Here is a 27,462-nt window from a genome sequence, read left to right as displayed (position 1 = left end):
TAGATCGATAAAATCAAGCAATAAATCTGACTGTTGTTGTCTCGTGTTTCAGGTGCAGAGCAGTGATGTCACCGAACTGAGGACAGTCTCGTACAAGTAAGTTTTCTGGTTACATCAGCTACCCATTGTCCATCTCTGCCATGCTCTTTGAAGTGCTTCTCTTGATTTTGTAAAGGGAACAACCAGTTGGCTTTGTTAAATTGGAAAAAGTAACGTATGAATGGAAAGGCAGGACTAAGCAGAACACCTCATTTTAAAGTATTATTTATGAATAGGATTAGGGTTTTCCAATTAGGTTGAGATTTAACAAAGTCCTCCTTTATGACATTAGTTTGTGCTGAATTACACTTTGCTCTCATTTTGTGTGCATCTAATTAATTCATGTTTTTCTTAGAATTAGAGTGTCAAAGCTTCAGAACATATTTAAATCTCTGGGGGGAGAAAAGAAAACTTTTTTGACTGAGGGGTGTATTAGGATAAATTACTGTGAGCCAAACAGGGGTAATTGGTGGGGTTGGAGCTATTGTTTCGCTTTGTTGTTGATGTTTCCTGGTTGCTATTAACAATTGCCCCAAGACAGAGGTGGTGGATATATCAAATTCACATCTGCCGAAAGTCTAACGTAAAATGTGGTTTTTCTCAGACTCTATCGGAGACTATATGAAGACAATTGCACTTCTCACACTAAATCCACAACATTTTAAAGCAGACAAACCTGAAATGAAATTGTGCTGCAAGTGAAATAGCTTCAACAAGAAATTATTCAGATACAGTTTAGCGATCAATGCTACTGTTTCTGGAAGGGTGTGTGCTCACATATGCCTAGGGTTGAATCCAAAGTTTTCCCCTTTGTATCTTCACTACTCTGATTCCTTCTGTGCCTCTCAACTCTTTCAACATTAAATAAAATCCTAAAGGTGAGTGGAGCCGCTCATTTTGCCTTTATGAAACAAAAAAATGCTGATTTTGTGCCATGAAATTTATGGCATGTGCACGGCAACCTCCTGAGCTGGAGGAAAAAGTCTCCTACTGTTTATGTGAGTGACCCTGGAAAGAGACAGGTCATCTGTAGTGCTGCAGACAAGCTGAGTTGAAATGGCAATGGCAAAATGAGCCTCGCCACAGGAATCCCATCATCTCTAAACCTGAGTACTCTCTCTTTCATCTGTGCGTAGTAGAAGCCCTCAAGGATTTATTATAGCAGTTATGAGTAACCTTCAGTTTGCCTGCAGAGCCCAACAGTAAGTTTCAGAAACAGTTCCCAGGTTGGAAAGTTATAGCCGGCCATTGCTTTGGGTTGTCAGAAGATGACACAATGGTTGCTGTACATTAATTCCACAGTGGTCATATGGCCCTGAGTCATTAAATGCATATTTTATTAATAAAAGATAAATAACGGTTTCAAGAATAGTGATACATATTTTACATAACATTCATTCTCTCTCTCTCTCTCTCTCTCTCTCTCTCTCTCTCTCTCTCTCTGTTATGCATTCACATTCACACACAAAACTATGCTTACTGATACAGTGTATATGTATACTTTAACATTGTCGGATCAGTATGATTGGTTTGTCGGCTGTGTCGAGGGAAGTCAGCTGTTTATAAGGATGTAGTAGGCAGTGGTGTTAAAAAGTTGAGTGACTATGTTCACATTTCAAAGTCGGTGCAGCGATCTCTGCCTCTGATTGCTTTGTTTAAGCTGCACTTCCCGGTTTATCAGCTTTGCTTTGCCTCTTATAGTTTGATCAAGTTTGGTGAAAGTTTACTTTTCTTCATGGCTAGTGGAAATTTGGTTGCCCAGGCAAACTCGACAAAACTGTTACTGTTGAGCTGTGACCAGTGAGCCCATCCTCCCTTTGCTAAAGGGGAATGAGTAAAGAAATAATAGAGGGAAAACGGAAACCAATTGAGAAAGAATTTCTGAAAAGAGTAATGTAGTTATGATTAAGATGTGATAAGTGAGATGGATGATATGATTGGTCCTTACCTGATTTCTGCTTAACACAATGATATGGGATTTTTCTCAGCTGTAGTCTAACCATCCCGAGCAAGTTTCAAATTGAACCACAAAAATAGGGAGAAAACACATATACAGAGAGACGTAGACTAACTTAAATCAAGCAAAAATAAATTTAAATCAGCACTTCATTGTACACCATGTGCCTGCAGCTGCTTTATAGTAAAAGCCAGGCAGTGCTGCCATTCATTTCTATTCCACTTCAACACAATAGACATTCAATGAACACAAAGGGCACGTCTGGCTCCAGACAAAGCAGAAATGTTTTTCTGAGGAATTGTTAAGAGATACAAAGTAGGGCTGTTGGAACAAATACCGAAATTCAAATACAATTTGAATAGTAAAAAAATCAATAATATTCAAATGCTGAAACTACTATTCGAATGTGATTTTTTTAATTTATTTTTTTTATAAATAAGTTAGCAAACATTAGCTAATCTCCCTCTTCTCGCCTTGGCCTATCCGCATGTGTCACTTATGTCACGTCTTATGAACAATAACTTTGAGAAACACAAGGCATTGTGAGGTCTAAGCTAATGTTACGTACCGTATGTTAGTACAACATTACGGCGCTAACGTTACGTACCGAGTTAACTTCGTACAAGGGGGAGTGACCAAGGGGGTAAGCTTCTCCTCACAACGCGTAGATCCTATGGCGCCATTTTGATGCTAACAAGCACTCACCCCCCCGTTAGCATTCCATTGACTGCCATTCATTTTGACGTCACTTTGACAGCGAATAACTTTACATCTGAAGTGTTTAAAGACTTTATTTGTCCATTGTTTATTTCTAAAGAAACACAACAATGTATAAAAGGCTCCATTACCTTGTATCTCACGTTATGGCTCCGTAGTAGACGTTTTTGTAAAAATAGGCTAACGATTGTGTCATAACCACAGGACTTACTGTTGCATAGTAGAGGAATTACCGTATAGTACAGGAGAAGCTCGCAGGCAGTTTCGTCTTACATTAGCTGTTTGTTTAATTACTAATGTTAACTAGCATTTTAGTTAGTAATAATTAGCCTGTGCCTATGTTATCTCCTTACATATACCTACACTCTCCGTCTCTGCAATATTCGGAATGATTGAGATTTCTTTTGGCACAGCTACCAGAAGACTTACAACTTTCAGACAGGTTGCTCACGTCACATTTACGTTGTCTCTCTCAGTTGAAGGCTGCGCAGTAACGCTCAGCGCTCACCGGAAAAGTGCTTCTAATATCCTTCACTGGTCTCCATCCAGAGCAACGGGATCTGTTGGTCCATTCTATATACAGTCTATGGGAGTGACAGGCTGTGGGAAATCGTAACGAAGGACGGGAAATAGTTTTAACATGACTTTAAAATCGACATCCACCGAGCCAAAAATGCTTATGTTAACATTAGTTAGCTCATTCTTGTTTTCTAACTGCGTCGCGAGGTATAGTAACGTTGGCATAGTTGGGAGCTTCATGGAGAAAGCTAAAGTGGTCTGCCCTACAGCTGTCAGTTAGCATCGACTTCATATATTACCTTCTAATAGCTGCATTCTCAGTAATGTGACAATCTGAAAGAAACAGGTTGCTTTTAAATCACTAAAATAGTAGTGACAGCACGGTTTGGCTTGGCTATTACTGCAGTTAGCATTGTTTGTTACTTATCTAGTTTATGACAAATCGTTTCAGCTGTGCATTCTAACATGATGTCATTGTGCTAACCGAGCACCGTTAGCCTTTACAACAATGCCGCTTCAATACACTTAGATAATGTTTCATTACAGAGTTCTCTGTTGATTTGTGTTTGTCGCTGTGTGCTCGTTGTGGAAAATGAATGTAAACAAAGTTGCGTGCAGGTCCCCTCAAGGCCGGGCTGATGTTAGAAGTCACTCTAGTGGACAGAACGTGTAACAACAACCACATGCTTATAGTATATAGTGGCATTGACAATGCATAAGCCTGAGTGGTGTTGTACATATTATTTAACAGGCTGCAATTGAGCAATAAATATTTGAATATTATTCAAATATAAAAAAAATAAAAATCAAATTGAATTTGAATGTTATTATTGAGGAAGATTGACAGCTTTAATACAAAGTGAAGCAGGACATGCTCTCTCTTACTGTTAAGATATCAGGTCAACTCTAAATCAATAAACATATCAGTGTTTTTACAATTGCATTTTAAATGAGTAAGTAAGTTAATTTAATTATTTTGGTAAATTTCATCTTTGTTATTTTTTTTTTTAGAAGTTTACAGAATGTTGTAGGTTCAGTTGGTATGAAGTGTGTCATTCATCAGTTCCAGTCACATTATTGATATTCAGATATTTGGTATCACTTCAAAACTTGTATCATACTTTTCCAAACAGTTCCCAGTCTTAATTGAGAGGGAGGGCAGCTGTATGGACTGCTAATTGGTATGTTTTATATGCGTAATCATTTAGCGTGTTTTGTAAGAGAGAGGTTGAGCTATGACAGTTTAAATATTTATGTGCTTCAGTTAATAGTGTAGCTTTACAGAGTAGGCTGTATTTTGTGACTTTGCCAGAAGAGCAAACAGATTGCTGTAGCTATGTAATATTATGAGGTACATATCAGAGAGCCCACTCTTCTTTTGCTCTCAACATTTTTTCTGCCCAGAGGGGCCCTCTTCTGTAGGGCTTAATAGTAGTGTTTTCTAAATGGTTTTGTAGATTGGTTGGCAGTTGAATGTTTAAAGGATGTATGTTGTATGTAAGTTAAGTATGTAAAATTATTGAATGGATTTCATTTATGTGTCGTCTTTCCACTTGGAGAAGCACCAAACTACTGTACTGTAGGCTACTCACTTCCTCGGCTGCACCGCAAACTAACACATACTGTAGGTGGTGCATGTTTGTGGACATATACTGTATACCGGCTGAATCTGATGTTTAGGCACACTCTATTTTCCCTATGTGCTGTTTGGGTTTCCCAGGTCATTTATAGAGTAATATAAAACGTAAGATAGGAGCACAGTAGAGGTAGCTGTATGGATTTACAGTATGTGGAGCATAGACAGCTGCAGTCACAGAGGCTAGATTGTTGTCAATAAAGTGAAATTAATAATATACTGTGGTTGTGTCCGAAATCGCATACTCTGCACTACATACTCAATAAATATGTATACCATCGTTCAACATACTTTTCTGCAAATAAACAGTAGTGTATATCTTTTCGGATGCACTAAGCTGTAATTTTCAACGTCCCTTCCTGAGATCCTCCTTGCCGTTGAAGACATGTAACCATGGTAACCCCTGCCGACCTCCGCTCTAGCGGCATCACCAGATAATGCTTAAATAACTGAAAGAGGTGAATAACAACACCAACAGTCTCAATTAGAGCGTTCTTGACATTACAGAGCTCCTTGGTTTCTGTCTGTTTGTCTGTTATGAACGTTGTCGTTACTACAGCATTGTATTGTGGGATATTTATGCCGGTGTAGTGTAGTATAGTATTGCATAATGTAATATTTTACCGGAAATAGTATGCAATTCGCGTACTATTGGTTTCATACTAAGGTTTCAGACATATTCTTTAAAATCTCACATACAGTTTTAGCCTACCAAATAGCATGTTAGTATGGAATTTCAGACTCAGCCTGTGTGTTTCTCTTCTGGGGTGAGTGGTCAGGCAGGCCTGGGTTTTGGGACAACACTGGCATGGTCTGCTGGGGAGCTTGTTGGAAGACTGTAGGACTGCAAGAGCGTCTCTGAGGTGTGCAAATGGCATTGAGGAAAATTGAATTTTCTTGTGTGCCTGCTGTTCCTTTTTTACTGATGACATTAAGTCTTCATTAAACGACAGGGATTTTTAGTCTCTTCCTGACTTCATCAGGACACAGCAGCATTGTGCATCACAAAATGAAGATTCTGCAGTGTGTCTTTGGAAAAAAGCTTCCAAAGTAATTTCTGACTTGCCTGATTTTGAGGTGATGGATTTCTTTTCTTTTATATAGAGAACCAGAAATTCTGAAACCTTGCAACTGCTTGATCATATATCTCAAAACGCTCTAATATTATCAATGATAATAAAATGCTTACTGTTCTTGAGCAGCAGAAATGCCACTTAGCGGGATGAGAGTTTTGTTGGCAGCCTACAGGACCTTCGCAGAGAGGATCTGTGGTGTCAGCGCTCAAAAGGGTGTAGAGGTGACACCAAGGTGAACGCCGAGTTGTAGAATGGTTGGAAATCATTGATATTCTGACTCGAAGGCTGCAAATGGCTTGGTGGCAGATGGAGTCTTTGTCAGGGAAGAAAAATGGCAGCTCGGGAGCATCGACGCCATTTACCCTATCGGCTCGGCTGGCGGCCGGTGACCTTCTGCCGCTCAAAGAGATCCCCTAGCACATGATCAATTATCTCACTTCCATTGTTTACTAAGCTATTGTAAAATGATTGAAATGTCAGGGTTTTTTTAGGGAGAGATTGCATGTGTAATCATGAAACTGATGTTTCTTGTAAGTGCATAATGAGAAAACAGTTTGTGTTTTTGTACCCTTTTTAAGCACCGAAGAAAATGAATCCCTGTAAGATTGACACATACAAAACCAATATACATGTCAGCTGTTTAGCTCCAATCATTTCATGTTGTTACAGAATTATTATAATTGCTTTGACTGATTTTCTTCCAGTTCTTTAAACAACATTGCTAATGAAAGAGATTCCTCAAAATACAGAATATCGCATGGCTTCAATTTGGCAAGTGGTTTTCATTAACATTGTTTTTTGCTAAGGTGAGCATGTTTATGCAGATTAATTTGGTAATGGCTTTTCTCATTACACAGGTAACACAGGCACACAGAATAAAACTGTGGTATGCAGTCATTATTATTGACTGTAAACAAATCTAAGTCAGAATAAAATATTGAATGAACCTGGGGAGAAATGAGGACTATGAACAAATGATGCAAAAAGCAATGACATTGAGACCCCAGTTTAATATGTATGTATTTCAGCTAGATGGTTGATTTCATTAGCAGGTCTCATTGTTATGCACTGACTGTCCTCCTGCAGTAAAATGCATATTGTATTCACGTAGCCTGAATATTCAGGAAGAAATGTTTGGATTTGAGTTGCGTCCTTTAGAGAAAGTGTTGTCTTCCTACCCCATATTCTGATTATTCATTATATTGATACAAGAAGGAGAGATACTTTTATTACATTTTACACTCTGTTTTTACATATTACACATCTTGGCAGTGCCTAGGAGGTGAACTGCCATACCGGGACTTGAACTAGCGACTCTCTGGTTCCCAAGCTAAGTCCCTAAGGACTGATCTATTGCCACCCTAGTCTATATTAGGGGTGGAATGGTACACTGAAGTCAAGGTTCGGTTCATACCTCGTTTCAGACATCACGGTTCGGTTCGGTACAATGAAGGGAAAAGCATAACAAAAATGCAGAAGGCAATTTTTTTTATTGTGCATGTCTCAGGCTGTACCACCTAGTGTCGTACAGTCTGTCCCCTGAGCTAGCTGTCTCAGACTGTACCACCTAGTGTCGTACAGTCTGTCCCCTGAGCTAGCTGTCTCAGGCTGTACCACCTAGTGTCGTACAGTCTGTCCCCTGAGGTAGCTGTCTCAGGCTGTACCACATAGTGTCATCCAGTCTCTCCCCTGAGCTAGCTGCAACAGCCTGAAGTGTATAAAGTAAGATATAAACAGTAAACAATAAGTAGGCTACCCCACATCATCTCCAGACTCCATCTGGAACTTGGAAACAAAATAAGACAATCAGCTAGTAGTGTGATATGGGAGACAAGCGCTGCTCTCATATGTGAATGCACAGCGCAGGGGTGTTAAAAGAGCATCTTTGGTTACACAGAGCAGTTGGTGAATTGTGGTGTTAGCTTCACATGCTAACAGCGGAGCTAGCAGCAAACACCGGCGCTAACGGCGGCGCTAACGGGCCTGGAAGCCATTTGTGGTCGCGGCAAGAAGGGATACAGCTACAGTACGTTCATGTTTGGTTGTATATGGAAGGGACTAGTTTGCTTCGTGTGGACCATAGACTGTATATAGAAGGTGTGTACTCACTGGACCGACTCGACGTGTAGGCGGAGCTTGGGAGCTTCAGCGCTAAAGCGGGGCTACAGATTAGGTGTCCCTAAGAAACGCGTATGTAACAGTAGTTTCACATTACATTAATTCATTTGCACGCAAGTTTTATTTATTTTTATACCGTGTATTCTCCGTGTAAATTCATGTACCGACACGCCCATACCGTTTCGGTTCAATACGAATACATGTACCGTTCCACCCCTAGTCTATATCCATGACGTTCCACTGCCAGGATTGTCCTTCATTCGGCCAGATGTCCGTTACCTTACGCTTTCTTTGTGTTGACTAAGGGCACAAAGAATGACGATGTCGATTGTGATTGGTTTAAAGAAATGCCAATAAACCGGAGCACGTTTTCTCCCATCCCGGAATGTTGGGTGGACTAGCCAGACCCTCCTCCGTCTGGCAATGCGAGACTACTGCCACCCCAAAGAGACATTATGTTCTTTATTTTCTTACAACCAAAATGTTATTTCAAATTTTGCATTAAATGTCTAATTATCATTAAATATAATTATAACTGGTATATCATTATTACTAGTAGTAACCTCAGTCAGTTAGGTTGATATTTCTTCCACAGCAGGAGAAAATCTGTAGCATGTTAGCCATAAATAAAGGTTGGCCGCTCAGCTTCCTTTGGGCATTAGCCACGTACTTCTGTGCTCTTCTCTCCATTCAAATTCTTAACAGCATGTTCCACATTTCAGTATATGTGGTGCAAAAATCGGATTTTGAATGTTATGTGCTTGCTTAAGGTCTGCGTCCTCTACACTTGAGACCACTGTAATGTATGGAACTACCTATACAAGCAAGCTGTTTTCCTTCTGTAAGTAGGATGATATTAAGCTGCCATGCCATGCCACCTTTACTCTTTCAGGCCTGGCTGCACATAGCTTTCAGAGGCTTTGTGTTGTGGTCTGTTACACGCTATCCTCATTCAACTGCCCAGCAATGACAATATTAGCAAGGACAGATGCTGCTCCTCATTGGGCTTACAGGTGGTAACCTACTTAAATTAACATACTGTATATCAATATTAGTTTGGCCTATGCCATACAGATCTCGTACGGTCCTGGAGGCAGGGCTGTAGACAATATAAAAAACTAAATAAATTTAATAAATATAAAATAAATTAGATGCCTTTTGGTTAGTCCTCAGGTTATAATAATATGGTGAAATGTTTCAACAAGATGTGGCAGCAAACAACTCTGTTAATTTAGATTTTGGGATTGATATTTCTTGCTGACAGTTCTAACACATTGTGACCAGAATGGTGTTAAAGACATTGAGCTTTTTTTTGTCATCATTTTAGACTTTGCAAGTCTTTGATTTGATTAGAATTAGTGTTCCCAGGGCAATGATACCTACTTCTATGCATGTTTTTGAGTAAGGATGACATTGTCTCTGGTAATCAAATGTCAGCTTTCCCTTGAACCCTTCCTCCCTCCTTTCCTGTCCAAAAAAATAAATAAAGCAGTAGCAATACAGCTCCTCAACATTCTAGACAGTTTTTGACAATTTGCAACACTTAACATACATTGTCCCACTCTGTGCTGGTTTTTGTGACACTCATGGTCATGGCATGCTGTTAGCTTTAGAAGGCAGGTGGGTATATGTGGAACTGCACATGCACAGTTTTACTGTTATCTGTCAGGAATCTCTCCCTTTTTGCAAATTCATGTTTGCTTTTCCACCACATCTGAAGAACCATAAAGATTACATGAATTAAATGAAGCTGCTCTTTTTTTCATCTGTTATCAGCCAAAGACACACTTTTTTTTGGCATGCAACGAAAATACACTGTTGTTTGATAATGATGTGTGCATAGCTGTCTCCAAAGTAGCTCATTGATCTTAGTCAGGATTTTGGCTATGGAACTGTCAAAATCAAAGACACTCCCACCCCTAGTCCTAATAGTGATACTAACCCCAGTTTTTAGAGTTTAGTTTTGTGGTTAGGCCTGAAATAAAGCATGTGAAGTGCACATCTTTGTATATAATGCCCCGGGCCGCTGATGGGGGAAACACCGGGTCAGTTGTCCTGGGCCTTGGGTGAAGAGGTCCCAAAAGGGCTCTAACCTTTAATTAATTTGCTGGGGGGAGGCTTTTGGAAATCATCTTGTCCTGGGCACGAGCAAGACACGCGGCAGCCCTGATATTCCCTGTTGTATTCCAAATTAACTCTGATTTGTTGTTTTTAGAAAGGAAGCATTGGAAGCCCAAACTCTGTGACTATGCTTGTATCCATTGTGGTCTCAGTTACAATAATAATTTTATATCTATTTAAATGTCCACTTATTATCATGGTTCCTTTTAACTGATCAGTGGTGTACAGTACCTTCTAGTCATTGTGTTAGTGCTCCATTCTACTGTAGAGTACACAGTGTCTAAAGTAGTGAAAGCAGGTGATGGAAATATTCATTTAGCAGCAGAGAAGAAGCTCTCTTTGTGAAGATGGCTCAGAGGCAGACAGGAAATTAGTTATTTTCCCCGCACATTCATCAAAATAAAAATAGTCTGATGAGTATCCCAAGTGACTCACCCACATCTATTGAAGCCACAGCTGCATGTGCCATGCACTTAGAATTAACTCTCCAATGAATTTCAGGTGTTTTTGAGCACATTTTTCTTCTTCTTTTTCCTCATCTCAAAGCCATTGTCCTGTGTTTTACCCCATAATAATTAGCATATTTAAAATAATAAAATGTCCCATTTAATTTTATAAAATCCACCTGTTACTCTCCTAAATGCATTGTATTTCATGTTTAAACTTAACAAATTGAGAATAGAAAAGACAGTGCAGCTGTGGTGTGGACAACTTTGTTGCACCTTGAGGAGGTAATTGTTGCTTTTTCACAGTGAATGGCTTCCAAATGGCTGATTGGAAAGCCTTTCAGCCGATGACAGCTTGTCTACAGGTGTAACCTATAAGGTACACCATTTTTAATTAGTTCACTTCATTTTTCTTTTTTTCTACAGGCTATAGTTATTTCAGCGCCACATACACTGCTAATGATATTCCAAGGATTTGATTGACATGCAATGTAAAGGTGAATATCAGCCTTGTAGGTGGTGTGCTGCAAAAAATTAGCTATTTTTATTTTTACTAATGCTTAGGCCTAAGCTGGCTGACTGAGTTCGCTCAGCTACTCACAACACACTTGCAGATTGTCGTAATCACTGACCACGCTTAATGGTATTAAGACAAAATACTGTAGGCAAAGTTGAGCAACTCACTACAGAGTCAGAGGAATGTGTCAAAGCTGGAAAGTATCTCGCTTGTGTCAGTATTACTCCATGTTGTCTTAATCATGCCTGCTCCGTCCCATCTGGAGTGTTGAGGGCCCTCCTTGTTTCTTTGTGTTCCAAGAATGTGTTCCAAGAATGTGTTATGGGAGTATAGTCCCATGGTTCTCTACATCAAAGTGACTGGTGTAGAGATGGGGTGTGTCAGTCCTCATGCATCTCCATTAGAAGCCTGATGCAAGAGTCCAGTTATTGAATTGTGTTCTCCCTTTGGCAACCTGACATTATCTAGCTGTAAGGGCACAGTGCCAAATTATGAGGTTAAAATTCCTGATTATCTTACTTTTTCCTGTATCATTGACCTTCATTTAGGACATTCAGTGTATGTGCACAGGTGTTTGTTTCAATGTAACCAGCATGGCCTGCTTCAGTAAAGCAGTGGACATATGGACACTGTGTGACTAATGCTTTGAAAGGGACACTCGGGATCTGTTTTATTGCTTCATTTGGCACACCGCAGTCCCACTTCCCATTACAGTTGCCATGTGATTTATGTTGTGTTCTTTGGAGAGTGAGAGAGAGAGAGGAGCCGGGAATGAAAGAGCCATGATAGCGATGTTTACCTTGATCCTGGCTGCCTTTTATTTCATCCTGGACATTGACAGTAGGGAGAATGGGTTAAAAGCCCTGTTAGGCCCAGGTCTGCTCATCTAAGGAATGAGTGTTATTGACATTGCAGTGTCGACCCTTAAAGACTGACACAACCTTGGACTTTTCATCCTCACTGTCTCTGATCAGTCACACCATCAGACTTCACGACACCTTCCAGCTACAGACAACAAACCAATACTTGATTGATAACATACTACAGGCACACATTGTAGTTCTGTAGCATAAATGGCCACCTCACAGCGGTTTGTCTAACAAGAAAATAAGCAATAATCATAATGTCACCAGGATGTCTTTCTCTCCTTTTGCAGTCTATCTAAATCAGTCAATCTGAAATAGTAGGTGTCCTTTGTTCTGCTGTGTTATTTAGCAGCGCAGAGATAACCTTTGCACCAGCATCCTACTTTCATGTTTAATTTGTAGCTATGCTTCCTGTCAGATGATTGCACCTGATTAATATTCAATCGTTTTTTCTTTTTGCATGCAAATGCACACCTTTCACAACCCAATGATATTAAACTAAGATATTCAACTGCTGAATTTGTGCACAATTTGGAGTCACAGTCCAACTGCATTACCACCTTGCTTTCTGTCAGTAATTGAAGCTGCAAGGTAAAGATATGCAAACAATGTTAAAATTGGCATTTATATCGTGTATGATAAAACAAATTGTGCCAGAAAGTATTTTAACAAATAAAAGTGTGAAGTCTGGACTAAATACAAACATGCATACCTATGTTTCTTATTAGGGGCAAGTCAATATTTTTGAAATGGCACTTTTTTTTTCATTCATCTAATAAATTGCAAAGGAAATTGATATTACCTGAAGACATTTTGCCTGCTCTTGTTGTACAATTGTAAAGTCAATTCCAATATGCACATTGTTCAGAGGCAGAAACCTTTTCTTTTTTGCCTCTCCAATACATTACTGTATGTCTAATCTGTGTACTGCAGTACACAACAATCACAAGAAGTACCTCTCATTTTTAAACGAGAGAGAGAGAGAGAGAGAGAGAGAGAGAGAGAGAGAGAGAGAGAGAGAGAGAGAGAGAGAGAGAGAGAGAGAGAGAGAGAGAGAGAGAGAGAGAGAGAGAGAGAGAGAGAGAGAGAGAGAGAGAGAGAGAGAGAGAGAGAGAGAGAGAGAGAGAGAGAGAATCTCCATTTCGTGCCCCAGTGAGCAATATATTTCTTCATCAGAAACAAATACACATTAAAATGATACCTTCAGCAAATGATGGTGAACACATGATGCAGGAGTAAACACAGATGGAGTTGTGTAATGTGTAGTGATAATAATGTGGTGTACAATACGTGTGATTATCTTTTAACAAGTGGTGGCTTGCCTTTTCACCTCCTCCCTTTGCAAAAAACACTGCAAATACAAGGAACCAGCTGCATATTAAGCCAGTAAACAGGTACAGTGTAGCTCTCTGTTAATGGCTCATTTATATTTATATATTTGATACTATAAATAAAAATTGAATATTAAGTGTAGCATTCTATTGGAAAATGTACTGCTCAAGCAACTCATTACCAATGAAAATGTCATCCAGGGGATGCCATTCTCCCTGTACCACCTGCATTTTCTAAGCCAACAACAACAACAGATTAATAGCAGCTGAATGGGAGATGCATGAAATTACTTGTCCTTTCCTCTCTCTCTACCCCCTCTCTTCTTTCTTCTCTGTATGTGTCTAATTAAAAACTGGAGGTTGAGCTACACAATTTATGGCTAATGCTTGCTGTTGATGGGGCAGCAGGAGCTCTAGGAACGTGTTCATGATGGATGTCAGTCTGTGCAGAACATGTGGGACTCCACCCCCAGATCACTCCTCATGAAAATGATCTACATGCAAACTGTGCTAACACTACTGTGAAGGACAAATGCAGCTCTTGAAACATTTGTCACTTTGAGGCCTCACATCATTTATCAGAGTCCATTTTGCCTCCTTCACTACCAGCCTTTCCAATGTATTCGTGGTAGCATTCAATACTTGTTTGAAGCGGTCGATGCAAACAGAAATTCATTTTTTGGCGTGAAGGTCTCTTTAAAAGATGGATGTGCCCCGAAGAATGATAAGAGAATGCCTAAGCTTTGTGTTTTGCTGGTAATTCTCAGGAGCAAAAATGGATTATTATCCTGGCAGTATGAGCGCAGGTGGGTCTCTTTGCAGGGCTGCAGCATGTGTGCGTTCTTGCATAGGAGGTCAAAGATGTGATTACACTGACTCATAAAAGACTATGGCTGAGACAGGCAAATCAGCAAATAGATGGCGTTTGAAGGTGTTTAGTAACACAAGGTCAGGCTTTGTTATGGATCACGTTTAGTAACAGTGGGACTTTATCAGTGTCACCGAGCATCCTGTAGGCTCTCCAGTGTAACCAACACTGCTCTGCCATCTACCCAACAGTAATAGTCAGCGATCAATTGCTCCATAGATTCCTTATTTCCAACCTACATCCAGTAGCTTCATCTGATCGTTTCCATCCTTGATGACAACCATCCTTACACACTCATGAACACAACCTCTGGAAAGCACATGGTTTCTTTTTTTCTCCCAGGATGCTTATATAAAAAAGGGGCCCTGCTGCAAAGAGCAAAGCTGATATGAATGGTAAATCAGCCCTTGATGCAGAGTATTGATTGTTTAGCAATGCCATGTTTTCCTTTTTAATCACTCTGCACAGCTTTCATGACTGCATGCTTAGTGTTCCTGAATACCATCAATTGAAAAGATGGTGTGTTCCTACTGTGTTTTATAGAAACCCTGGGAAAAGTAAGACTATGTTCAGTTTACAATGTTATAGAAAGGTATCCTCACATTTGAGAAGCTGGCTAAGTGTTGATTTTCTGTTGATAAAATAATTATTTCAGAACTAGTTTAGTTTCACAGTTGTTTTTGCGACTGTGAAGTGAACAACATTGCAGAAGGTTACATACATTAGATTTTATGCGGAAAATAACTCAAATGTACATTATTACACAAAGTATTAGTTTCCTTTTAAAAATACTTCCATGGAAACAAAGATGATGTTTTTCAAAGGGTACATAAATCCCCAAACGCATCATCATCAAACATAGAATGCATTGGTTGGCCATGAAAATCCCCCTCCTGCCTGACTCTGAGTATTGCTGTGTGTTACTGTAGTTTTGATGCAGGTCAGTTTGAAGTTCCCTTTCTTAGCTGGTGGGATGGGTCAGACGGATCACTTTATCAGGTCGAGTAGGAGTCAGGGCCACGTACAACAACTTGTCATCAGAAGACATGGGTAGGCTGATGGAAACTCACAGGAGCGTGGTACTCCAACTGAACTGTACTCCATTGAACTTGTTATGCACCTATAGCCAGAGCGACCCCACACTCCATTTTCTGTCATTCTTTGACTGTAAAAGCCTGCCCCGCAGCAAGCTCTCATCCTGCACATCTTGTGCATGTACACACAAATGGGGGAGAAAAAACTTTCACAAATAATTGACTTCATTTCAGATGTTCTGTTGGTTGACCTGAAAGAGAGAGTGACACGTGGGTGAAAAAATTGCTTTTTTAAATTTGCTCTATGATGTCAACCACTGGGAAGGTTTCCGTGTCTCTGCCCGTCACATCCCTTTTATTTCCTCCCATTTAGAAAATCACTGAAGCCAAACAGTGAGTGGCATTGCTACTTTTCCTTTGTAGCAGAAGGAATGAATTGTGTTTAGTGGGATGATGAAAACCAGCAGTGATTTGTGAGGTTTGGGAGACTGCTGCTGGTGTCAAAGCAGCCATCAATCGGGGAGATGTTAAAGTCTGAGGAGGTGGCTTTAACATTGTGATGTAATGCTAATTAGTAGGCCACCAGAAATGTATGGTTATTATAGTCAGAACTTGACGTATTTGTTAAATTGATTTAAAACTAAACTTTATTTTCATCACTTCACTTTCATCACCGATTGTCAGAGAGCAGATAGAGGGCATTTGAGTTATCTTAGAGTTATCTTAGAACTGTCAAGACACTCTGATACACTTACCTCTTTCTCTTGCGTGTGCCCTCCATTAGCTTAAAAAAAGACAGCGTTTGCAGTCCGAATACTGCTGATCCATGTTGATAACTGTTACTGGATTATCAAATGCACACTATGTGGTGAAATATCCATAGCTCCATCACTCACACAAAGACCCAACTGGAAAGAGTAAATGCATGGCAAACATGCATACATTTTTCATTATAAGAAACTCAAAATTACATAATTTGTACTAGATTATTCATCACGGGTCAAAACTTTTTTTTTTTTGCTTTTTTTTTTATTTACTTCTGCAATCAGTTTAATACACTGATACTTTCTGACAGAGCCAGGCAAGATATTATCCCGTTTCCAGTCTTCATGATAAATCGATTAATTGAGAAAATAATCTGCAGATTAATTGATAATAAAAATAATTCGTAATTGCAGCCCTAATGAGCTAAACTAACAGGTTGCTGCCTAAGAATTATTTCCGGAATGTTAAACTATTCATTTAAGATAATAAACTGAACAACTTCCTGTAAGCTTTCAGAATATGTGGTGTTTGACGTTAAGAGCCAGTTCAGCAAGTGGCATCAACAAAATTAAAAAGAGCGCTGGCCTTTTTTTAAAGATCCAAATAGATAGCGGATAACAGTAGAAGAACTAGAGGCAAAAAGAAAACAAGCACTTCATTTGCTTTTGGGGCCAACTGTATGATTTGTATTTAGCTGTTTTTGTATCCAAGGCAACATGTCGGATTAGTTGGTTAGCTTTGCCTCGTCACAGCAGGGTAGTTCCTGTGATTGATCCTAGGCCCCTTCTGTTCTAATGGAGTCTGATTGGTCTCCCTGTGCTTGCATGGATCTCCTGTTGGTTTTGGCGTTTCTGTTTCCCTTTACGTTACGAAGACAAGTCAAGGGGATTGGAGACTCCTGAAATAGTCTTTTCTTGTGCCTACACCTGCGATGGACTGGCAATGTTATGAAGCATTTTCACTACCTCCAGTCCAATGTACCAATGCATGCTGGGATAGGCTCCAGCTACCCATGACCTTGAGGAGGAATATGCAAGTATGCAAAGTACATTTTTCCAGCCACTAACTAAACATTAATTTAACCTCCTTATTTTATTACAAGCTAGTTTGCATAGCCAAAGTATCAAGAGCATTTGTAGCATTTATACCACTCTATATATACTAAAAGATTCTTATTATTATGAGAAATGTTGTTTACTGTGATAGTTTTAAATTTTGCATCATCACAACACTTGCAGAGTGTTCACAGTATTGGTTTGATTGCTTATCTGAATAGTTATAGCAGCCTACATTTAAATGATTGATGGTGTTTTGTACTTTGTCTCATTAGCATCTCATTCTGTTGATAAATTCATTGTTTTCCTGTTTAAAGAGACATTTTTACTCGGAGATGACAAGCTGCTTTATGCTTGTGGAATCATACGTGTGAACATGTTTGATTCAATCAGAGTCATTTGTTCCTCTCCGGTATATTAGCATAAGTGTGCTTTCATAGGACCTGCATCCTGCTGTGTGGGATGTCGGCACTGTTTGTCTTTCACTTCACATGCTTACATACGCTCAAGATGGTGTACGTACAGCCATCAAATTAATTTAAAATGTTTATGTAGATGATAAAACACACAGAATACTGTACTGAGGCCTCTGGGTTTTTTTTTGTATTGCCTATAAATTCCAGCTTGTTTGCTCGTTAAACCCATTTTAATTTTTAGTAAAGAAGTCAGGATGCGCTTTGTAAACAGTTTTCTCCTCCAGAGCAGTTTGGCTTTTTGCTCATATATTTTTTATTTGTTTACGATACTGGATTTGACAGATAAAATCAACTGTAAGTCTGTTTTTAACATTTATAAAATAAAGGCTATCTGCGACATTTTACATATCTCATATTGATAAAAAAAAAGACAGTTTAATTATGCAGTAGAAAAGAATTACCCAGTAAGAGATCATATCTGCAGCGTATTGCTCTAAAATGAAGAAGTAAACTAAGACTAACATTTAGAGTGTGCAGAATTTATTAGTGACACATTTGACCTTTAATCCTTGACAAAATATTTGCCCCCCTGTTGAATATTTAATTTCATTTGTACAGATTGATAATTGATACGCAGAAAAGGTTTTTGATTTTCATTATCATACTGGACATCTTTGAACGACAGGTGAAGTGTGATAAAGCAAGGTCAAAATGACACCAAATGTTTTTTCTTTTTTTAATACTGCATTATAAATATGACAGCACCTTTTGTTCTTTGTTCTGCACAAACTCAAACTCACATTACCGCAGGAAACTGGCCTTTCCAGTGAAGCATGGCTGCAGCTTTCATGTCATTTACGTCTCATCAGTGCTGTTCCTGGTGAGGGATGATACTTGATATTCAGAGGGTAGCTTTGTCTCCTCAAATTAATCAGCTGCTCCTGTTTTCTTGTGCAGAGGAGAGAATCACCAGGGAGATCTAGACATTGTTGGTGTAATGTACAATACTATAACAAAGGCAGGCTGTAAAACGCAACCTGGAAACGTGTGTTTAAGATATTTTCAGATGTGGTCTTTTGTGATCAGGGTGATGTGAAGTGGCATAAATAATGGAAAATCCAGGAAACGTGGGGCTGATTAAGGAGCACAGTAGTACTATAATCTGTGTGGCATGATTTGGACGATGGGCAGAACAACAGTAGTCTTGAGAGTCATTAGAGATAATGGCAGAGACTATGATTACAGCTCCTGTCTATTCATTAATATGGACTTGATGTAAAGATTGTGGAAGGATAAATGAAAATGTGTTTCTAAGAGACTGAAGATTGGCTTACTGCTTCATTAGACAGTTTTTGTCACCAGCACTATACTACTGTTCTACTGTACTGTTCAAGTTGGAACTTCAAAAATTCATTATTAGTGTTTAATTACTATGTACTTTATGTACTCTATCATTCATTAAGATATCAGAATTTTGTAAAATGATTACACAGTATTATATCTAGGGCTGCAACTCAAGATTATTGTTGATTATTGTATGTATTATGATTTGTATTAATTGTACATTAATTAATTGATTGACATTTTCTTCAATAAAATGTCAGAAAACAGTGGCAAGGGGATGGCTTCAGATTGCTTGTTTTGACTGAACAGTCCAAAACCCAACGATATTTAATTTACAATAATATAAAACAGAGAAACGCAGCACATTGTAATGTTCAAGAAGCTTAAGGCAGCAAATCTTGGGCATTTTTGCATGATAAACAATTGAAAATAGTTTTAAAATAAAAATCATTTTCTGTTGATTGATTTGTCGTACCATCACAATACAGTACCTCTTAATGTCGATAAACAATTCAATTATTAGCCAGCGTAATTTGTAGTAATAGTGGACAACATGTCTTCACAAAGGAGTCATACTATTGTACACATTGAGACGTCAGCGGTTGAAATCAAGTATTGTTTTGACGGTAATTCAGATGTGTGTCAGAGAGACGCTAAGTCTCAGTGGGGTGTGTGGCATGAGTGCTTTTTCCCCTCCCCTTCTTTTCATCTCTTGCATCTCTAAGTGTTGACTGGATTGTGTTTGACAGATATGGAGTTTGGAGAGCGGCTGGCCTCCCCATCATCAGCCCCGTCCTCCCTTCACATGGCCTCCTCTTCAACCAGCTCCTCCCCTGCTCGACCCCAGACACCCTCCACAAAGTGCAGCCCGGCCCCTAGCCCTGCAGCCAGCTCTCCTGTCACCACCTGTGGTACGTGTACACACACACACACACACACACACACACACAACTCAAATGTGCACAAGATCAAATATGATTTAATTGTTTTGATGTGTTATTTAGTTTTAAGTCATTATGTTATCATTTGGATTGATTCATTATTTTAGGTGGGTTAAGGTTCGAGTGTGCAGTGCTTCAAACAACATGAATTAGTCGAAAACAAAATGGCTTTAAATTCTCAAGCTATTAATAAATGTAAATAATGCACCATTCTGACTGACTTTATAATCAGTATACACTTCATAACCAACCTTCCAGACTAAATCCATTTGGAGGAGACGTCCAACAAAATTTTGTTGAAAACACGGAATTAAAATTGTGCAAAAAGGAGGGGGCTTAAGACACCTTCTCCCAGTCTTAACATGTTACAGACAATTTTGATAGGAATGGAAAGGCTGTTGAATTAATGACTGCCCACAATTAAAAAGCTTTGTACGCCCTTGTGAATGTCTTTTGACAACCTTTAGCTCCAGTTTATCCTGTGTGATTTGACATGTCTGTCAGCCTCACAGTGTGCATGCAGCCGCCAACATCCTCTTGTTTTCTCTGAATACTAATTGTGGTCAAAGCCATTATGCATTGAGAAGCGGTGATGCATAAGCTGTCAGATTACCCCTGACCACAAAATAATGTGCAAATTTACATACTGTAGTTTGTGATTATTTTTTTTCTTCATGATAAGATGCCCCAAAAAGAAGTTTTTTTTGTCGTGCTATCACAATGAAGAACACATTAGAGACATTCTCATAAATTATTCATTTTCAGACCCCCATACCAAATGTGCACAGAAATTTCCCAGAGCATTTATTTTGGACGGAACACTAAATGCTGAAAGCACATTGGCACCTCTGTAGTCACATCGCTCATATGATTATCAAGTAAATTGAGTTCTTTTAAGAGATTTCTTATTCCCTGTGGGAAGTAGAAGAAATAGAACACTCTTAAAAGCTTTATACTTGCTGAAACTAGGTGTAAACTAAGAAACATTTTTATGCAGCACTGCCTAGTGAATTTAACCCAGTAAGAACAAATTTCTGATTCCATATTGGCATCTGAGAAAAGGCACGACCAGGTTATTTTGAAGAAGTTGGTGAAAGATTTTACTGTTCCAGTACAGGAGGAGTACATTATATAAAGCCAAAGCTAAAACCTTAGCAGACTCTCAATAATGATAATAAAGCCTGTGGGGCTTTTAGGGCTTCTAGCTCCACTTTCACGTCAGTTAAATTGCGCTATTGAATAATGAATGAATGAATGAATGAATGAATGAATAATTTTATTATTGTATCATGCGTAAAAAAAATATATGCCCAAACAGGCTTACAAGACACCATTATTTACAGCAAAGGACTAGATACCAGAATAGCAACATAAATAACATATATTAAACAAATAAACCTCCTTGTTGTTTTCCCCATGCTTTAGTACGGTGGCCCTGCACAGCAACTTAATAAAACGCACGCAAATAGACCACAACACACAACAATAAGAAAACGCACGCAACATAAAGACAACACATGCAAATAGCCCACAACACAATGGAAGTGTTTCCAGGGGACACTTTTAAGTGATGCACACGTGGCTGCAGATGGTTGAGGCTACAGCTACGGCAACATCAAGTTGAAAAAAGAAGCTTTGTGTTATGTGTAGGGCAGTTAGCTGAGTTCACCAGATGTTTTTTGAGATGGATAGGTCAAAAGATCAAGCTGCATAATAGATTTTTTGAATGTGTCGAATAGCCAACGTCCAATATAAAACCAACTTTACCACGGTACATAACACCACTGACTAGCTGAGTTCAAGAATTCATCAAAATCTATCAATCCGCAGTGGTTGTAACGTTAAATCTTGCAAAGCCTAGGCTAATATAAGAATATAATTTTAATACTTCGTTCCCCGGGTGTGTTTTCATCCCAACCACGATCTTTTTCCTTAATTTAACTTTTTGTTTCGGTGTGTAAACTTGACGTTGCCGTAGCTGTAGCCTCAACCATCTGCAGCCACGTGTGCATCACTTAAAAGTGTCCCCTGGAAGCGCTTCTGTTGTGTTGTGGTCTATTTGCATGTGTTTTCTTAAGTTGCTGTGCAGTCGCCTCTCAAGGCCATCGTACTTTAGAGACAAAGGTTGCCAACTTATATAAACATTAAATATAAACAACCACTAATGGAGTAGTTGTCATCAGTACACCAAAACATTTCTGGATTTTGAACAGACATTTCATGTAAGATGGGTGTTCTTAACTCATTATAATAAGGACAATACAAAAGAAAAAAAGAAAAGAAAATGGGATTCATTCTCATCTTCTCCTAATTCACATAGTTCGCACAACTTTTGATCTTCTTGGATCTTTTTAAAATAAAGTTCAGGACCATAATGTTTGATTCGAATATAAGTTCTTAGTTTGTAATTTTGGTTTTGAAAAAATGTCTTGACTATTTTTCTTCCAATCTTACAAGTAAAATTTTTTTTTTATTGAACTAATTTTGCACCTATTTTGAGCCAAAATAGGTGCAAACTTAGGAACTTATGAACTGTTCTGAACAGAGTCTGCTGTTTTAGATTCTTTAAAAACCCCAAATCCCAGACACATAAGTTTATATTGGGGAGACGCATGCATCATAAAGTAGTGAATAAGTAGTACCCAAGTACCCAAGGTCTTTACATATTTTAAGTTTGTTAACAACAGACCCAGCTTTTCCAGCTTAATCAGCAAGGATTTTAATACCAGCTTCTTACACTAAAACTTCATCAAAAGTATTACTGACTTGTGCAAATACACTTAAATTTGGAGTACATTTTACAAAAGCGCCCTTTCAGGTATTTTTCACTGAAGTTAGTAAGATTACGGTTAGGGTTTGATGTATAAACAGTTACAGACAAATGCATATAAAACTTATTGGCCAGATGGTGTTCAACATAGAGTCCGACGCACTGTATAGCCTGGTTAGCTTTGCATTTACACAGAACAAATCAACTGGGCTTTGCTTTTAATTCATCATTCTCATTCCTGCACAGCTCTAGGTTCTTAATGAAAATGAGGGATTGGATCTTATTAATTGGGCTGGACTGGTTTGTCTGATAGAAACAGTCCTGCTAACAAACACCGGAGGTATTGCCCTTAGCTGTTTTTAAAAGGAAAAGGTCAACTTGGCATCTGTGGCACAGTCCTTTTTATTTTAGTCTACTTTCAGCAGGTGTTCTTTTTCCCTTCCTTCCGTTCCTTTCTTTCAGTTATTCATGTTCTGATTCATTTTGTGGGAATCATTCTATACATCAAACCGTGTGATCCAGTAAATAATTTGGTTAGTCTTTCTTCTTTTCTAAATATGAGTGGGTGTACCAGACCCTGAATCATTCATCATTATCACTATGAACAGATTCTCAGATGGCCGAGTCTCTTATTTGCTGAAACAATTTTGAACAGATCACCTCGAATTCACAGCTTTTTCTTCAGTTTTACTCTACTCTTTTTTTTTTTTTTATTTAAGAATAAACTAGTGTCTCAAGAGGTCCTCAATGGTATCATGGTATTAACAATTGATGAGTTTTAAAATGTATAATTATACCATGATATCTATCGTTGTGTACATGTACTGAGTATATAAATAGAATATCTGGATAGACCATGTTTTTAGATAGCGAAAATAACCAATAAATATGTAAATCAATAGATTCTATTTTAAGCATTTTCAAACTGTCTCCGTTGTTCTCCAGGCCATCTGTTCCAGATAACTGGGGATGAACGTTTAAATATGTCTGGCAGCTCCAATGGTTTTCCTTTGGTCAGCCATCCAGCTTTTGGGCTCTACACGTCAAGTTCAGGACACTCTGAGTTTGGAGGCCTAGGAAGCCTGGGTTTGTCTGCCTTGGCTGCTCACTCCCAGTTTGGTACATTTCCAGGTAGGGGAGCTTAAAGTGCAATGCTTTTTATGTTTTATTAACGGAGGTGAAGATGAAAATTGGCTTCTTGGTCAAGTTAATTGTTTGTCAGTCTGTCATGATCGTTATTTTGCTGTCTTCCTGGATTATATCTTTATCAGGACAATAGTATACTGTATGTCTGTTTGTATTTGCCTTGTCCATGAAATGCAACCGTGCAAAAGTAAGCTTTTCCTTATGTTGTCAGTTGTCATCCTTTATTCTAATTGGCAGGTACAATTTAAAAACTCCACTGCAACAGAAATAGAAGTTTACTTTATTTTCTCAGCCCTTTCAGTCTTCCCACAAAATTTTTTGTTTTTTACATGTTTTTATGTCAAAAATGGTTAGATAAATTCTTAACGATATCCGATTGCATGCTTTTTGGGTGATATCATGACACTCAGTACAAAGTAAATGGAGGTTTTACAAAACAGTAGCTGTTTTAGAAGACGACTGTTCTTTGAAACTGTTGCAGCTGTGACATGTCTAGTAGATGAGGTGAATCTTTGCAGCTATTCTGCCAGATCACCATTAATATAAAAAGATGAAGTCAGAGTGAGTGGAAGGTTCTTGTTATCAATGCAAAACTATATTTTGAGCTGTGTGATTCGTGCTGTTGACAGGTTGGCTAAATCATGCTTTTATAACATGTTGGCAGATTGGATTCTCTGCATATCTAGATAAAGTGGCCATTTGTGCCATACTGAACCGTACGGTATCTTGCTCCCCCACTCCAGACTGGTGGCGGCCATCTGAGGCACACACCAGAGGAGCAGCAGCCTTTTTCCCTCCTCTTCTGGGTCTGCATCCTGTATTTGCATCAACTTTCAAAAGCCACAATCCCATTCAGTTGCAGTCACGTACCTCAGGTAAAAAAATAAATAAAAAAGCCAGCTCCTGCCTAAGGTCATACATGTTGTAGTAGTTTAAAGCAAAGAGGCTCCAGAAAAGAATGTTTTTGTTATGTTAACATTATGAGACGTAGGATTGTCCTCCTAATGTGTTTGACTCATATTGCTTGTTCTCATGAGTATCCATCTAAAGAAATGCACAATGTCAGTTTCTGTAGGCGTAACTGGAACAGTGAATGGTGCTTCTTCTCCTACTGGGCACTCTGCTGTGAACACCAGTTCATTTCCAGCAAAGGGAAACACAAAGAAAACTGAGGCCAATAGTAGTCGGAGTCAAAAGAGCAGACAGGACCTGGGCCAACTGCAACGGAAAATCACCCAGAAAACGAAAGAAAAGGTAATACTGTTTTTTAACAATACACTGCATTACACCCACTTCACTGTTCTGTTGTTTCTGGCACCATTTCTCCAGTTTCCCTTGATTTACAAATGTGGACTTTCATTATTATTTAGAAATCCAACAAAAGACCACTAGAGACCTCGAGCATGAGCGGCAGCCAGTCGGGATCATTGTCAGATAGCTCCTCCAGTGATGGTGAGGAGAGCAGCAGTGATCCCGATGACATGGAGGAGGACAATGATGAAGATGAGGATGATCAGAGCAATGCCAGTGAGGACTCTGATTCAGAAAAAGACAGTCGAGTGAAAAGGAAAGTCAAGGTAAATGTCTCTAATTAAACTTCTGTTTTTTTTTTATTTAAATATTCCGTAGCATACTCAGTTTTGAAAACAAGTGGACACCTTTTTTTTACGTCTAACATTTTTAAAAGCTTGACAAAGATTTTCCCTTTTTTTGTTTATTTTCAGAATAATGTACTAAGATGAAAATAAGTTAGTTTGTGTCTGACCAATTTGCTCTCTAAGAAGTAAATGTTAGATGGTTTGTCATGGTGGTGGGTGGCAGACTGGATGTATGTGCTAGCTGACAGAGCTGCCACTGTGAGGCTCTCTCCGTAGGAGCTGACATGACATGCTGTCTTTTCCTCATCCTCCTACTTAGCGGCTGACACAGAACACATCTGAGAGTAAAAAGAAGAGACCTTGCACTGCAGATGGAAATACAACTCAAGACAGTCATCATGACACTGTTCCTTTGACTTCCCCATACCGCTTGCAGTCCTCTTCTCATCCCGCTGGCCTGTCACAGTCCGCAGCGCTGTTCCTCCAGAGCTCCAGGACTGCAGAGGAGGAAGGCCAGCAGCACATCAGTGTCATCCAGGCCACTGGGTTGGCAGCCGGCAACAGTCCCCTAGCAGCGTCCCGCAGGGAGTCCTCTCCTCTGCCCTCCAGGTCCTCACCCAACCCCATCTCCAACACACCTAAACACTTACATCCTTCCACCTCACCAAAGCACTTCTCTCATTTGTCCTCACCACAGCATAGCCCTCCCAAACCTCATGCTCTCTGTTCCCCTTCAAAACCCCTATCTCTGTGTTCCTCACCCAAGCCTCTCTCCCTCTCTTCTATACCCAGACCACCAACCCTGTTAGCCTCACAAAAGCCTCCCCAAAACCTCCATAAATCCAAATTCCTGATGCCGTCTCTGAAGCACACCCAGCTGGTTGATGGCATAAAGGAGAGCAGTGGAAACCTTATGGACGAAAGATCATTACACTTGAACAGTTTTAAATTAAAACAGGTGAGTTGTATTTGTTATTTACATTGCTGCATTGAAGCTGATTCTGTTTTGTTTATATGAATTTTTCAAAAAAAAAGTGAGTCTGACCACTATATGACGAGAAGTGACAATGCATTTAGCTCTATTGGGAATACTTCACAAAATTGACAAGCAATTAGCTCTGTTACGCTCTGGGATGTTTGTTATCAGAAGAGGAGAAATCTGTCTCTTTTAAGGACTCTGTTATTGTCACTATTTTCAAAAGGCGGGAAACTGTAGCAGTCTGTAACAAGAGGTTTTTAATGATGGTGGTACATTAAATACAGACTTTTGATTGAGTATAACAATAGCAACGAATACAAGATGACAGCTAGAGTCGCATAATGGCACAAAGCCGAACAATTTGAAAATATTTTCCACAGCATCCTTTTTTTTTTCTTTACTGTACTGTAGTTGACAGGCTTGGGCCTGCTTGTCATTGTCCCCGTCTCTTATTACACCTTAAATTCCTTCATTCACAGCCCACAGCAATGTAATGCAAGTGACAGCTTGTATAATTACTTCCTTTTTTTTCTTTGTTTCCTTTTCTTTTTCATTTTTACTCTTACTTTTGAAGCCCCACCACTCCAAGGACTCCCTGAAGCCAGCTTTCTCTCTGCGACCTAAGAGCCAGAACTGGTTTAAAAGTCACAAAAATTCAGCATCCTCTTCGTCGTTGCTGACACAGCATAAACATTCTTCAGATACGTTGAGCAGTCTGTCTCTCCCACACAGCAATGACACCAATCTGTTCCTGAACCACCACCTTAATGGAGTGATCCACAGCGCAGTTCAGGATGCCCCTTTGGCCCTCATCACTACACCACGCAGCCAGAGCAGCACCCCCAGTAGCAAGCCCCTCCTGGTAGCCACCAGCCCTCCCTATCCCATGCCCATCAACCTAAGCAATGGCACTAAGGAGATGTCGGGCAGCTCTGCTTCCCTACTTAAATGTTCAGCCTCATCAGGTCTTGCTCACAGAACAATGAAGACTAACACTCCCAAGTATCTGCATACAGGAAAGAGCCTCTCTAAAACCAACTCATCCTATCCACTTGTAGACTCAGTCAGAGGTAGTGAGTCTGATATACACAGCAGCAGGGACTCAGACGACTCTTTAGGAAATGACTTTGATGATGAAGACGATGAAGACGATATTGAGGATGAAGATTCTGGCAGTAGCCTTTCAGGTTAGATTCAACAGAC

At 39.3% G+C, this 27,462-nt stretch overlaps 1 protein-coding gene across 7 annotated transcripts in view; it reads left to right on the top strand.

Annotated features, from left to right (window-relative positions):
- LOC144525191 (bromodomain adjacent to zinc finger domain protein 2B-like) overlaps window positions 1–27,462 on the top strand; it is a 51,096-nt gene that overhangs the window by 6,381 nt on the left and 17,253 nt on the right. For 6 of the 7 annotated variants that reach the window (XM_078261798.1, XM_078261797.1, XM_078261796.1 and 3 more), the window contains exons 2-9: window positions 53–96; window positions 19,575–19,736; window positions 23,482–23,667; window positions 24,426–24,557; window positions 24,749–24,936; window positions 25,053–25,259; window positions 25,600–26,238; window positions 26,834–27,446. In XM_078261798.1, the coding sequence (XP_078117924.1) occupies window positions 19,577–19,736; window positions 23,482–23,667; window positions 24,426–24,557; window positions 24,749–24,936; window positions 25,053–25,259; window positions 25,600–26,238; window positions 26,834–27,446 (2,125 nt within the window). In that variant the 5' untranslated portion in view covers window positions 53–96; window positions 19,575–19,576. The remainder of the gene's footprint in view (window positions 1–52; window positions 97–19,574; window positions 19,737–23,481; window positions 23,668–24,425; window positions 24,558–24,748; window positions 24,937–25,052; window positions 25,260–25,599; window positions 26,239–26,833; window positions 27,447–27,462) is intronic. The other variant, XM_078261799.1, reaches the window with a different exon arrangement.

Source organism: Sander vitreus, chromosome 11 (assembly GCF_031162955.1).
Source record: "Sander vitreus isolate 19-12246 chromosome 11, sanVit1, whole genome shotgun sequence".
NCBI classification, from domain to species: Eukaryota; Metazoa; Chordata; class Actinopteri; order Perciformes; family Percidae; genus Sander; species Sander vitreus.
Note: the sequence above shows the minus strand (reverse complement) of the source record. Positions and strands in the feature narration are given on the sequence as shown.